Source organism: Rhamphochromis longiceps, linkage group LG20, assembly GCF_057381845.1.
Source record: "Rhamphochromis longiceps isolate RC_006_pf linkage group LG20, R_longiceps_female_GT1.1, whole genome shotgun sequence".
Lineage (NCBI taxonomy): Eukaryota > Metazoa > Chordata > Actinopteri > Cichliformes > Cichlidae > Rhamphochromis > Rhamphochromis longiceps.
The window spans coordinates 33406598-33421546 of record NC_140576.1 but is presented as its reverse complement, the minus strand read 5'-3'; the positions used below and the strand labels follow the sequence as shown (position 1 = coordinate 33421546).

Sequence of the window (14949 nt, the reverse complement as noted above, 5' to 3'; positions counted from 1 at the left end):
TTTCTGTCATTTCATTCATAGTTTAATTCATTTTATTTGTTACACAAGACATTAGGCATTGTTCACATACTAGTGATCAAACAAGGACAGTAAGTTTTCTACTACTCAGTCTATTTCTTTTGTCAATTTCAAGGGATATTTGTCAATAGTGGTTTTCAAAGGCCATACTAAACAGTACAACCACACATGAGGCTTTTGTTTTCAATAAATAAAAAAGAGGATAGTATCTGATGCTGAGGAAGGGTGGGTGGGGGGCTTCAGATATATCTATGTTCAAGAAGTAAACAGTATTCCAGTTATCACCAGATAATGTGTTTCCAGGATGAAGAGCACACACAATGTTAAATGACGCACAGTGCGAACACACAGCTGTATCGATTTTGACTCCAGATCTATGACTGACTGCTGCTGTTGTCCCTCCATCAAAACCTGTTTCTTAGGAATGCTAAAAATCATTAAATCCTGATGCAACACTGGAATGATCACTAAATTAGGTAAACATAACACATGACACAGCAAATAAACAAACAAAAGAAATCGGTGTGCATAACGTTTTAAATCCATTTTATCATCAGAACGTAAACTATTAGCATAGCATATTCAGCATTTGACGTAAACCCTTCCACGATACGTCAGCGAAATTCAAATAAATAGAGCTCAAAGATAAGACACGTCAACACCCCAGACGCGATAACTTTGTTTAGAGTTGTCAAGGGGTTGGTCGCGGTGGATAAAGTGAAATGGAACCGCTTCAGTTTTCAGTAAAGTAAAATGGATCGTAGCATCTCGTGTTTGTTTTGATCCATAACGAGCCAAGCCACAGATCAATCTGACTGCGAGTGTGCACTGTAGAGATATGAGGAACTGTCTCAGGTGTACAATAACACCTCTGACTCGGTAGGAAACAGCATCCTCTCTATAGTGTTCAGCCAGCTCTGCAGAGCAACATACACCACCAAACTTTTAATGTCAGCGAGCTTTGCCAATAACAGAATCACCAGTTTTGGCACAAGACTGGCCTCCCACTACATGTTAGTAAAAACAAAGCAGTCAATGTTTTGAATGGGTCCAAACATTTGAATTAGACCCAAAATGAAGGCTACAACCAAATAAAAGCATCTTGGTTCACTCTCATGGGGCGGCACTTGGAACTGTGGTTTCATACTTATGCTATGCTACAGTCTTTTGAAAATTTCTTGCTTTTCCCTCTATGTCACACTACAATTTTTTTCTGAGTTTTAATCCCAAGGGTAATGACTTATCTCAATGACAAACACAAGGGTTGAAACAACCAAGACACAATCTGGTGCTTCCACTGAGAGCCGAAATTTCAGTCTTCACTCTCTTCCCCCGCAAGTGAAACTTCGCCAAGACAACAATCTCCTCACATACATTCTTATCCTTCACCATTTCAAAAATCTTCCAGATCTCTTCACAGAAACCCTCACCTAACACAAGACAAATCCTCACCATGCCTTTTTGCCCCAATGTTCCCTTTTTCTTGTAAATGTTCAACTCGAAGACCACGGTTTCATCCTCTGCTCTGTAAACTTCATAACTTCAGCCAGTGAAATGTGCACCAAGCATATAGAAATAAAATTCTTCAATAATTTAAAATGTTAGAAAGTAAACTATTCAAATTCAAAAGTGACATCACACAACAGAGATAAACAAAGAAACTTTTTTTGTGTTTTTCTTTTTCAGGAGGGAAGGGTTGACAGTTAGTAGCCACTGATTAGCTTGCCTGCTAGCACAGGAAACACAACAGCATTGCAAAGTGAGCACTATCAGCTGACAGAACAGCCCATTTATATGTAACTTTTCATCACATTTTTTTGTTTTGTTTTTTTTCTGTTTTTGCCCGACCAACGGATTTTGCCAAATTGAGCGGCATCTATTGAAGAAACACAGGTAAAAGACCAAGTAAGAGAAAAGTGAAAGCAGGGTTGACAGGAGTGATGCGTGGAATGGTCCAGCCTTCATACCACAGTGTCATTTGAATCTATGTACAATACTACTGTGTGTAAAAGATGCATGCACGTCCACTGGAGGTGACCCTTCCAGAGGATTCTACACTAAGCCGTTACACATCTCTCATGTCAGAGCTATCTGTTGAGACCTCTCGGTGCCATCAACCTTCCATCGACCCAACCTCTGATATGAGGAGAACGATGTTACAGGAGGAATGAAATGCTTTGGAAATTGCCAACAACAAGTAATAAATTCACCTCTAATGATAATAGTTAAGACATGATTATACTGTAAATTCTACAATGGAATGAAAAACCATATCAACCCTGCTTTTCAGTGACAGAGAAAGGGAATGTGAGCATTTGAAAAGCGTGTATGTGTGTGTCTGTGAGCATTTATGTGTCTGAATGCGTGCCAAGAGAGGGCGAGAGAGAGCGACGCGAGGAGGTGGAGGCAAACGGCTGAAGACGGGCTCAGAGGCTCAGACGCACACCCTCTCCACCACTCTCACATTTTACCCATTTTGCTTTTAAAGCACTGTTTAGGCAGCCCCGGCCCTCTACTGAAAGCCCCGTTGCCTCCAGTTTTGCATCCACCTCCTTTCCCAGCCTTGCCCTCTCTCAGAAGCCCCCCTCTCTAGCTCACTGCTCATCCTCCCCAAACACATCGTTCTGTTTGCGTTTCATGTTTTCAAAGTCAAAGTCGCTCCCGGTCGTACGTTTGTAGATGTCCTTGATGTCATTGCAAGTGGTCTCGAAGTGAGTGGTGGCATCGTAGGACCTTGATGCGAAGATCTGAGGAAAGAGTTCAATAACAAGAGTTAGATTTTACAGCATTACTAGCAGGTCTGTGAGGCTGCAGTGCTCATTTCCAGCTTCACATTTTTATTCAAAAATATACAAAAGTAGCTTTGCATGATCCTTATTTATTGTCATACCAGGCCTCTGTGCACCTGCACAGTTTATCTGTTTGAAACAAGCAGATCTATCTCCCATCTCCTAACAAAGCTTTGTAAATGACTGAAAACAGAGGGTTTAAACACAACACAGCTCTGTGTCTAATATGAACATATTAGGGATATCCACTCATAGTAACATTATACAGAGGCAAGAGGGGAAAAAAACTCTGAATCTGATTGTTTAGAGCAGTCTGATGCTTGCAGCTAAAATTTCAAGCTGGCACCTAAACGCCTCACATGCACATACAAGCTGGCTTCAAAAGTGAGTCAATCCCCACAGCCTCCTATTCTAACATTTTAGAGCAGAAACAAATCTGGGCTTTATTTAAGGTCTTTTGGGCTATTTTAAAAACAATTAACTGTCAAATATCTTGCATTTAACTGTATTAAAAGCGCTATGCATTTGGTGAGTGAATTCTATCATTCTGTATGGAACTTAGCACTAATTAGCAGGTGTCTGCATCTATTTTATGTACTCATAGTTTATGGGTGCCTCTTGCTAACCAAACTTGTTAACCCAAGTTTGGTTAGCAACCCATTTATGGGTCCAAAATAACCAAGCGGGCCAGCTGTTGCCCATAAAATTGAAGCTTCCAAAAAGGAGATCACGATACAAGTGACATCACTAGATCATCACTACAGCCATCTTCTATGGACAGTCTATGATAGAATGATAATTACCTATCTAGTACAACATTTCTTTGCAACAAACTGGTCAACTGACCCTTCAACTCAGCCGTATTAGTTGTGGCAGCATATTAATTTGTTATATTGTAAAATACAATATTTTTTCTGGATGTTACCCTTGGAAAAAATGTCTCACCTGGCTCTCAGTACCATCATCTGTGGGCTCATAAAGGTCGCTAATAGCCACAAACCTGTGGGGAAAAAAATGTGATTTATCCCAGTTATATATGCACCCCCCCCCCCCCCCCCACCCCCCTCATGTAACTAAAAACATACATGAATTTGAATAAGCAAGAAGCAAAATGTGGGACTCACTTTTGGTCGATGGGCTCCAGCAGCTCCAGAGCTGGCTCAATTTCATTCTCAGGTTCACTGGTTTCCACTGTGGTGCTGACAATAGCGATGTACTTCCCCTGGGCCGCCACGTTGTGAGCATAGGAGATCATGCACACATAGATGTCTAAAGAACAGACAAAGGAGTTAACAGGAAGAGATGGTTAAATCAAGAGTTAACTTCAAGCTGGATTAATTGACGTTTTTGTCCACTTGGAGGCAGCAGGAACGAGCTGTATACACACTGACACGTTATCGTCCCAGTTGAGTAAACAGTTGCCTGTTTATATAAGCATTCATCTGGAGTCATGTTTCTAGCCACCTGCTGTGTGTCTCATATCTCATTTCCTTTAGCTTTGCTTTTGTTTCCATAACTTTTTAACAAAAAAAAAAATCTCAGGGTTGCTCCAGTATATGCACAAGTTACTTTTTTAAATTGTCTTTCTTCTTCTTGTTGTCAAGCAAGTTGTCTATAGTGCTTATTTTCCTTCCTTCTTTTATTTTTTCCAACTTTACTGTTTAAATCAGGTGAGTAACAGTGATAGTAAATCAAAACAGTACAACTGAAACTATTAGCAGAAAGGTGCTAAAAGGCACCATGGAGCTAAGGGCAACTGCAGAGCTCATCACTTCTAGTTTGTCACATTTAACATGGAGTCTGATGTTTATTGATTAGGGATGTTAAAAATAATCTAAATTTAATCTGTAGGGGACTAAATCTGCACCATTTCTTTGAAGAATAAAAAGCAGAAATATTGAATATAGAAAATATTGCTCACCTGAGTTGCGATTAACCTGATTCTGAGGAATGATGATCTGACAGGAGTTGGCATCATTAGTGTTTTTGATGGGATGGCTGAGGATGCAGATCACACGGATCACCTGACCCGCTTTACGGACACGGTCTGGGATGTAACTAGGGTCGCAAATGAGCTGCTTACAACGAGCCACCTGCAGTGGGAACGAGACAGTAATGATGTGAGTCTGCTTGCTAAGTGTATTTGGCTGAATAAACCTTAGGCGTAACCACTTTAAAATTTGTAATGATACTGTTAAACTTGTGTAGCTGTGGACAATAAGGCAGAATCTGCTTTACCTCGCCCTCAGACTTTACTCCAATCACTTTACCACCTTCCATCACAATCTCATCCACAGGTTTGTTCAGCATGTAGGTTCCTCCATAGATTGCACTCAACCTAAGATTACAAACGCGTATGATCCGTTAACTCGAGGAGTGGTTTTGATAGTTATGACAGACTCCATCATATATATCAGAAGTTTAATTTAAGTTAAAATACCTGGCAAAGCCCTGTGGCAGTTCTCCCAGACCATAGAGGGGGTAGAGATAAGGGCTCTTGCCATACCGTGCCAGTGATTCACTGTAGAGTTTGATACGGTTGATCGTCTCCAAACAAGGAACATCAAGATAGCTGAAGTGGAGCAAAAGCAATGTGAGAACCCCATTGGTATCTGTTTAAGCACATAATAACAATAAACCCTTGGTATTCCCCGATAAGAACATCTGTGACTCATATTTGAAAGCATGCAACTGTGACATTAAGCAGAAATAAACAATTAAACGGTTGATGATGGGTGATGTTGTTCTTACTCATCTGTCCTGTAGAGGGCCAGGGCGTGGCCAGTGAAGTCAATGACATCCTGACCGAGGTCAAACTTCTTGTAAACGTCCCTCATCGTTGTGGTTTTAGGGTCCACGCCCTCAAAGGTCTTGGGGTCATTCTCATCAAAATTGGCCACAAAGACTAAAAACTTTCGAAACCTCCTCTTTTCAAACATTCCCATCAGATCTGTGAATTCAAACCGAGGTTTCAGCACTCTACTGTCGACATCATCGCGTGCAAAACGTAATGAGACAACATTCAGGTGACTTACTTGAAGCTAGTGCCTCAGTCTCAGTTGATGGCACCTTGTAGATCTTTCCTCCTTTGTAGACAAAGCTGCCTTCCACTACTTTAAAGTCCAGATACCGTGTCACTTCTGTGTATAGCAGCATCTTTACAAGCTGACCTGCAATCAGGGAGGCAAACACACGCAACATCTTACAGGCTCTGTGTTAAATCCACACTACATATACAACATAACCACAAATCCCTTGAAAGCCTACAACATAACATGCTGTAACATGACGCGCACCTCACAGGAAATATAACTATATGTCGCGTTAACAAATCCCACAGCTATTGTATTTCGCCTGCTTAGTCTGGTCGATTCCTCCTATGCATTTCCAGCTACTTTTTTACCCTAGTTTTTGAATGGATCACTAAGAGGACAACAGCCACCGTCTTAATGTAAGAACTCAGAAATGTCATCAGATTCCTGGTGGGGGATTTTGAAAATTACTAGAATAAATATGAGGAAATGCACAAAAAAGTGGAAAAACTTCATGGACAAATATGATGGCCTCTGAAAAAATACTGATTGGAACAAAGATTAAAGGCCAGGAGAGAAAAAAGTCCCAGCATTTTATTTGTTCCTGTCACGAATGGCACTGCTTATAAAACACCAGGACATGGTAAAACACCACCCACAAGCATTAATGCTGGCAAAGGTGTTGGCTACTTAAATAGGTTACATTGCCAGGTCTCCAGAGTCACCTAAACAAGCAGTTAGTGTGTGACCAACCTTGAAGAATTAAAGCATTTTGCAGTCACAGTATTAAGCTCCAGAATTACCCTGTTGAATAGTCTGAAAAGCCCTTTGGCTCTTGTGTACTTATCACGTGCTAACTTTTATGGCATTTCTTTATATAATTAGCAACAGGATTCTAACCGTTGGCCATGAGAAACTTGGGTATGAGGTCAACGTTCCAGTCACGTCCTCTGCCCATTGACTCAGGTGGGGTATCTGGCAGACTGAAGCGCTTGTACAGCTGTGGAAAAGGAAAGGAAAGCCTGTGAGGCCCATCGAATCTGAGGCTTTACAGATAATAAAGCAGTTAGCAAATGAAGACAGTAAAAGGGTGACAGATGGGACTTGAAGTAAAAAGAGATATACTGAGAAACATTAAAAGTTTATTGATTGGTTTTATAGATCCCAGAAGTCCTTACCTCCTCCAGGGGGGTAATGGAAGAGCTCTCCCCACCGTAGTAGGGGTTTCGGTCCATGTGCAGAACCTTCTTGCCATTCACGGACATGATCCCAGACAGAATGCATTCCTGCACGAAAACGGATTTATTTATCCAACACATCAATCACATCAATAACTCTTAGGTATAAAACAGCCCTATAATAAATCCTTCTCCTGTCAAGGCTCCAGTGTTTTAGAGATGTGTTGAATCATTCATTGAGGGGTGTAGTTTAAGTTGTCAAGATGAGAAATGTTTCTAGTATTTTGGTCTAGACCTTAGCATATCATTAGAGATAGGCACGCTGCTTAGTTTAGACACTGAATGTAAATGGAAGTAAGGAGGTTCTGACAGAAGGATGTGGGGGACAGTGGAAAAGATGTACGCATGCGTGATTGCATCGTCTTAACAACGTAGCTACGATAATAATAATACTAATACTAATAATAATAATAACAATAATGTAATTAAAAATGTATTACATAAAAAATAAAAATTGTGTGGATATGCATCGTTGTATTTGATTCCATTTATAAAACTACCAGAATATCCGCTTCCGTGTCTGCAAAGAGCTGGGAGAATAGCACAGAAAGCGCACTTCTGCCGCAGAGGGTGTGATGAGTGAAAGGAAAGTGCGGCGATAGTGGCAGCAGTGAAAAGCTCTGTCATTTAATAAACCGGAGCTCAGGCCTGCGCCAACCTCAGGATGGAGGCCTGCCTATGCAAAGAGGACCATGACACACTGTAGGGTTACGCCTAAAAGATGCTGCTGGGTGTAACACAACACTGCGCCGGCTGTGACTCTGGAAAGCAAACAACTCCCGGTCGAGGAACTATTTTCTTCTCGTCGTGTACAAGCAGATCAGCTGGTGCGGTTTATTTCCAAAGAGCATCTCTTGTGATAAATTTCTAATGTGACACGCACGCCGGGAAGCAAGGGGCTTCCACTCTTTGGCTAGGATAGAGGATATCGGGCCACTGATCTGGCTAAAACCATCTTTTGGGAAGCTGACAGAATCAATTCGGTGTATTTCTGTGCAGACAAAACGAAGCTTGACTACTCACTGTGAGTCCGGTGCCCAAAACGATCACATCATATTCCTCATCCATGTTGTCTCACCGCCTCTCCCGTCTCGCCCTCTTTTTGCCTTGAGAAATGAAGGGTATTGAAAGCAAATAAAATTGGTTAGTCCACAAACCGGGTAACTGTCTCTCACTGTCTCTGCACAGGTCCTTTAAATTGCTCTTCAAAGTAAAATATTATTTATTAATCATTGGGTATAAATGGCCAATGGAATACACAGTCCACACTGTCACCGGCGAGGACGACCAAAGATGGCCCTGATCGTGGAGCAGTCTAGAATAATGTCACTGCGCGTCGGCAAATAGTGCGCATCCTCCTTCCCTATTTCCCATCCTGCCACACAATGGACTCAAGCTGCAAAGCGAGAGACGCCGCTTTGAGCCGGCTTTGGCGATTGTTTATTTTGCACACGGGCTGTGCTGTTGTGGAGTTTGGCTTTTGTTTTTGGCCATTTTGAAACCACAATGTTTGTGTTCTCTAATTTCTTATTCTATCTTTCCTTCCCAGTTGTAGGCGCAGCGTTGCGTGGATGAAGGCAGCGATATCCTTCCGCTGCTACAGCTGTGTGGATGGGAGTTGCTTTCACTGACTGAACGCACGCACTAGGCCTTTACAGCAGGGGTGTTTCCAAGCTTTTCTTCTTTCTTTCTTTCTTTTTAACGGGGTGGTACAGGGGTGTGGGGTGGGGGACCAGGAGTATGGCAGGGGGTCGTAATGTTTGATCGGATTTAAATATTATTAAAGAAAAGTGTCTTTTCTGCAGCCCTGTCTCCCAATAAAGACGGTGTTACAAGAAAAGCAGTGCTGCAAAAGATTTGGATAACCTTTCTGCAAAGTGGCTAAACAAGCATTTAGGCCTCTTTTTTAAGTAAATGTCACATTCCTATTTAAGTAGTCTGTTTTGGCTGTGAAACGCTACCTACAGTCCCAAGTAGCTAAAGTAAAAGTATTTGTTATACAGAGTTAATTATGCAGTCATGATCACTGAATGATTAATATATTGTCCTTTTTATGTTACCGTGATGCTGAGGTTTATATATGCCTTACATTTGATAATATCACATAGGAGTTCAGCAGTAAGATGTTAGCATAATTATGCTTTTTGGGACAGGTAAAATGATAAGTAACTACAGCATTAACATAACTGTTATTAGGCTACTGTTTATTTAATTATTAGTAATTATTCATCTCAGGCTCACTTCCACAATGACTCTTTTGTCCTGGCTTTCTCCCATCACCCCAACCCATTGCAGCACACAGCTGCCCCTCTCTGAGCCTGGTTCTCTTGGAGATTTCTTCCTGTTTAAAGGGAGTTTTTCCTTCCCATTGACACCAAGTGTTTGCTCATAGAGGGTTGTTGGATTGTTGTTGTTTTTTTTTTTTGTTTTTTTTTGAGGAGTGGCTTTTCAATTAAATAAATGTTTAGACTGATTTATTTATCTATTTATTATTTACTTAATTACTTATATGTAATTGTTAGGACATGAAACAAAGAGGGAATTTAACACTTTAACTCTTAAACGCTTAAGAGTATCTTGGATAATTAGTCTACGCCCTAAATGAAAGTGTGAAAAAAAGAAAATATGAATATAAATGAAGTAATAATGGAAGACTGCCGTATTTGTTTAAACGCACACACATGCACACACAAACACACGCACACCATACTTTAAAGAATCAATTGTTCTGCTAAGCAATGTGGTCAGCTGGTGGTACTGTAGCGGTTTCTCTCCTGGAAATGCTCAACTGAGAGCAAAGCTGTAGTGTGTCATTGGTGTCAGCAGCTGCTGCGGGCTGTTCGGGCTGAATGAAACAAGCAGGAAGTCATCTCTTCAGCACATGACTGTCAGGTGGTGTGGGTCACGTGAGCATAGAGTTACGGAAAAGTCTAAACGAAAATGGCAGGTTCGAGGAGCTCCACTCGGTTAATGGGTCTTTATATTCTACTTTTCGCCCCTTTTTTCGCCTTGGGGAGCGCCACGTCTCAAGTGCCTTTTCTTATGTGGTCCAGTGAACGGTAATATTTAGTTTTTCTTACTTATTCATTCAGCAAAACTCACTTTAACTACCGGCAAAGTTATCTTGTATGCTAACTCGAATGCTAACTCTTCTAGCTACTTTGCTGCCCAACCTATTCAAATTCAAATTTTATTTGTCACACACACACACACAACCATACACAGTATGACATGGGGGTGAAATGCTTGTAGCTGTGCAATTCCCGACCATTAAATGACAGAAAAAGATTTATAGCATTTACAATTTACAGGTTACTACACAAATTTACAAATTAACTTAAATTTACAGCAAACCTAGCAAACACCAATCGTTTAAAGTCTAGATGCTAAATATATAGAGGAGTATTTACACATAAATTGTAGAGATTTGCTTGTGCGTTTTGTTACAATTTGTTCATAATGGCCATCCTTTTATTTCTTAATTTTGAAATAACCCATAGAAGTAACGAGTCTCCCTGATTTAACCCCTAACCTGACGCTCTTTAGCACTAGTAGATATGTTTATTCTGTTGTTGTTGATCTTCATCTGCAAAAAGCAAAGTAAGCTGTAACATCAAACACATTTACACTACAGACAGTGACTTTTGCTAGGGTACTGCACTTCCTTATGATGATGCACACAGGAGTTTAAAATGTGGAAGTATACTACTGTATGAGGTGGTGTGTTAAGCAGGAGGACAAAGCAAGGTTGATATACCAAAATAGTTTTCTTTGATGATAGGATGAATATCCGATTCGTTATTTTTATTTTTGTTGTTGTTATTTAGACATTTCTTATATATGTGCCAGCTTTACAGGAAACACAGGTTTGTTTGGGCCTACTCAAAGGATTCATTTGATTGACTAATGGGTCTCTTTTAAAAATGAAGTACATAAAGCCATAATAAAAGCCGCTGGGATTTTCAGCATTTTCAAAAAATGTGTCAGTGCAACTGAACCACTTAATATCACAATTCATCTTTATTTTTTTTTCTTTATGTTTAGCTTGCCACCACTGGCCTCACCTACAGCTGGTCATATAGCATCTTATGAGCAGCTGAGTGCCTACCTCACCTCTGCCTTCAGCTCTGGCTCCCACACCGTGCTGCTGTTCTTGCAGGACAAGGTCAGTACCTGACACATAAACTAGATTCTGGCCCTGTAATGAATATGTTTATGTCACTAAATTGTTCACCATTTGTTGATTTGAAAGCTAGTCATTTTATATGCAAGTTGTGCAAAATGGGGTAGTTGTACTGCATTCCCATGTGACACTGCAACAGTGTGGTGTGACAGTGAGTTTTGGCATCACTTCCCATTTCTCTGTTCCTCTGTGATACATTGGGTCTTTTTTGTGGTGGTGGTGAACACTCAGTGTTGTGACTGAGCCATATATTTATATTTTCCCATGTGATATTTTTAATCGTGACTGTAATCGTGAATGAAATTGTCATTGTAAATCCTCTATGACTTTTAATCAACTACACAAGCACAAACAAGATATTCCTTTAGATGTAGCTTGCGTGAAAAGTATGAACGTGACAATGATTTCATTCCAGTTTGTTGTCAATTGAGATATCGTGGAGCCGCCAGTTCACTCATATTTTGGCACACTAGCATACTGTCATGCATACACACAACAAGTCACTCAAACAGACATTAAGATTTGAAATGTAGTTTTTCCTAGTATTACTGAAACAAAGAAAATGAAAGAAGTAGCAGATAATAATTGTCCAAATTAATGTAATTTGTACAGGCTGTATTTTTTTTTAAGAATGATAAATACAAACTGAGCCATTAAAAAAGAATTCCGTTAAAATAATGTCTGATTATGAATGGCATTCAGTCAATTTAGCTGCTAAATTAATTGCTCGTGAGTTAATGGGACTGGTAAATGTTTTAGTTATTAAAGTCTTCCTGAATTCAAGAATTATTTCCTTTTTTGTATTTAGTTAAGCAAAGATGACTTCACAGTCTTTGGTGGCGTATTTGGGAATAAGGAGGATAGTGCCTTTAAAAACATTGAGGTATGTTTTTATAAACTATATGTTAGTCCAAAATTAATATAGTTTTTTCCTAGACAAACAGACTGATAATTGTGCCCACTTGATCCTTTTCAGGATGCAATGCAGTCTTCTACCTCAAAAGTGACACTGCCTGCCTTGGAGTGGTCTGGTTCCTTTAACATGGCAGCTCTGCTGCAGGAGAAGCTCGGTGTTTCGCCTGTGCTCGTCGATGCAGACACTCTCTCACATCTGACTATCAAAACGTCTGTCAGCAACCTCCTGCTCATCAATCTTCCTTATTGTAGCAGGTGAGATTTTGTTTTGTTCAAAGTTATATTGAATAATCAGTTATCTGTTTTTAATTAATACTTAAAGTCTATTATTTTTAAATTGTTTTGTAGCTTACAGAAGTCATGCAAGGAAGTCCTACATGAGAATGGTATGTTTTTAAGTGCTGAGGATTAAAAACATTTATAACTGTATATGACATTTACAATTACAAACATGTATAATTGTAGTCAGCATTATATGTTATATTTTGATTTGTGTATAATTTGAATGCATTTTGCTGTCAACAGATGAAATTATTGGAAAAGTTCTGAGTTCAATGAAAGCAAAAAACATCCCATACACTGCAATATACACAGGATTCCAGCCATCACGAGTATGTTTTTAAAATTAGTCAAAACGTGCCACATTATAACACATTCTCAATGTTTGGGTATTTTTTGAGAATGAACAACATTTTGATAACTTTGCAGGTGATTTCAGAAACCCCGATTTCTGATCAGCCAGTGGGTCGGTCCTTGCTACAAGCAGATGGACCTGAAGTTAAGCCTCCCATCATGTTTAATGTATCTGGTGGTCCCTGCATAATGCTGTGGGCTCAAAATCTCACTGTCAGACTGAGTCCGAGCTCACCATGGATCGACCTTGCTCAGGATGTACCTTCCTTTGTTGGATCACTGTGTAATGGCAGTACCTCACGGTAAAGTGGCCTTTCATTATTTCCCAAAGCAATATCCAGCCTGTGATGAGTTTAGGTTTTGTTTTTTTTTTTGTTATTTAAAGAGAAATAATCAGTTGCATGTTTTATTTTTTTCTCATTTCAGGCTTGTGCTTAGTTACCAATCAGGCTTTAGATTAAGGTAAGGCAAAAAGTTGCTTATTAAAGATTCAATATTGTACCTTTTCAATTAGTTAATAACTCTAACATGTCCCCAGGATGTGCTTTTCAATTTTGTGCTCAATGTACCACAGCAATAGTATTTCTATGTATTTGTATTTACTGTTTAAATATCATGCTCTACACACCTGCTTTTCCAAACCGGTTCTTTCAGTGTGTGTGGCTTTAAATCTAGCTGAGCCGCTGCTGCTTCTGCCCACACCCTGTTTAAAAAGAAGTTTGTGAGTGACAGTGTGTACTAATGGGTGCAGCACAGTGCTGGCATGAATGAGGCGTTCTGTTGCTTTGCTTTCTCTAAGAGATCACTTTGTTCTACAATTGAAACACAAAATGACATTTACCTGACATTTAAAATCTTGGAGTCAACAGCTGGTCATTTGGTTCACTTTGTTTGTAGCTGATGCATTTTAGTTATTTTTATTTTGCACACATCTTGGAAGCAGTGAGCAGTGGGGGTTGTCACTATGGACATTTTAGCTCAAGGACTATTTTCTGTCTAGTTTCAACATAGAAACTTACACAACTAGGAGGACAAGCCTTTGTGCAAGTATTAAGCAATTTAATGTTTTTACAGCTTTCTTATCACACAACAGAGTTCATAAAATGATCATCTTGAGGCATTTTTATAAATAGGGTTGCTAAATTAATGTGGATTTATGTTTAAGTGATAAATGGGATCTTCCTGTTTAATTCTTAGTAAGAACGCATTTCAAAAAATGAAGTATTTTGTTGAAATTCCTGAAATCACGGCTTCCATTTGAAGACAGTTCTCTTTTTCAAAAACAAAGTTTTCTTGTTTTCTAAAAAGGCAAAAATAACTTTCTCAATCTCTGCAGTAGAGATATTATTTCCATGTAATGTAATATACTATATTTTTAATATCACTGCTAGCATCAGTTTATTTTAAAATCCTTCACGGATATGTAAGAGTTTAGAACAACTATTTTGGAAAGAATAGTTAAACAGTGATTGTGCTTTTTACACTGATACGCTTTCTGACCATCCTTCTCTTGCTGATCTCCAGTTTTTCAATGAGCAAGCGTTTCTATTCTGTCTCTGCACGAGAATGGTTCTCCCTGGATGCAGTTGAGCTGCAGTACGCTAACCTCAGTGCATCTTACATCGCGAGCCGTGACATCTATGCTCCCGCAGAGTATTCCTTTCATTGCCAGTCTGTCGCCAACTTCGGAGATATCCTGCTCCACACAAACACAACAGACACAAATTCATCTCAATGGAGGCTAAATTTTATCGACTTCCAGGTACAAATATAGTGCCGCATTTGCTAATTTTAAGGTCAAACACCAATGCATGAAGAGGTGTGTTGATGAAGGGTTTCTTAAATAATTGTTTTCTGTTTTTTATACAGATTCAGGGCTTTGGGTTGGCCAACAGCACAAACTTCTCCTACGCCAGTGACTGTGCAAGCTTCTTCACCCCAGCAATTTGGATGGGACTGGTGACTGTGCTCCTTACGCTGCTAATTTTAGTGTACGGTCTGCACATGATCATGCAGATTAACACCATGGATCGGTTCGATGACCCCAAAGGCCCATCAATTTCAGTGCCTCAGTCAGAGTAAATCACTTTTTTACTTAAAAAAAAAAAAAAAAAAAAAGTAAGAACATCCACTCCTCAGTT

The 14949-nt window shown here is 39.7% G+C and overlaps 2 protein-coding genes across 2 annotated transcripts; one reads left to right on the top strand and one right to left on the bottom strand.

Moving 5' to 3' along the window:
* Positions 1 to 278: 278 nt before the first annotated feature.
* gdi1 (GDP dissociation inhibitor 1) lies at positions 279 to 8412 on the bottom strand. Its single transcript, XM_085395025.1, has 11 exons — positions 8101 to 8412; positions 7018 to 7125; positions 6740 to 6839; positions 5843 to 5977; positions 5559 to 5757; positions 5248 to 5379; positions 5046 to 5145; positions 4729 to 4900; positions 3932 to 4076; positions 3753 to 3807; positions 279 to 2765 (listed from the first exon to the last, which is right to left on the bottom strand). Exons 1-11 carry the CDS (start codon positions 8143 to 8145, stop codon positions 2613 to 2615), a joined length of 1344 nt encoding a protein of 447 aa, XP_085251151.1. The 5' UTR covers positions 8146 to 8412; the 3' UTR covers positions 279 to 2612.
* A 1563-nt stretch (positions 8413 to 9975) lies between these two features.
* LOC146645729 (V-type proton ATPase subunit S1-like) lies at positions 9976 to 14933 on the top strand. Its single transcript, XM_085393527.1, has 10 exons — positions 9976 to 10136; positions 11122 to 11242; positions 12069 to 12143; positions 12237 to 12430; positions 12524 to 12561; positions 12701 to 12786; positions 12884 to 13110; positions 13235 to 13270; positions 14333 to 14570; positions 14678 to 14933. The coding sequence occupies exons 1-10, from the start codon at positions 10018 to 10020 to the stop codon at positions 14888 to 14890; spliced, it is 1347 nt and encodes a 448-aa protein (XP_085249653.1). The 5' UTR covers positions 9976 to 10017; the 3' UTR covers positions 14891 to 14933.
* The last annotated feature ends 16 nt before the right edge of the window (positions 14934 to 14949 follow it).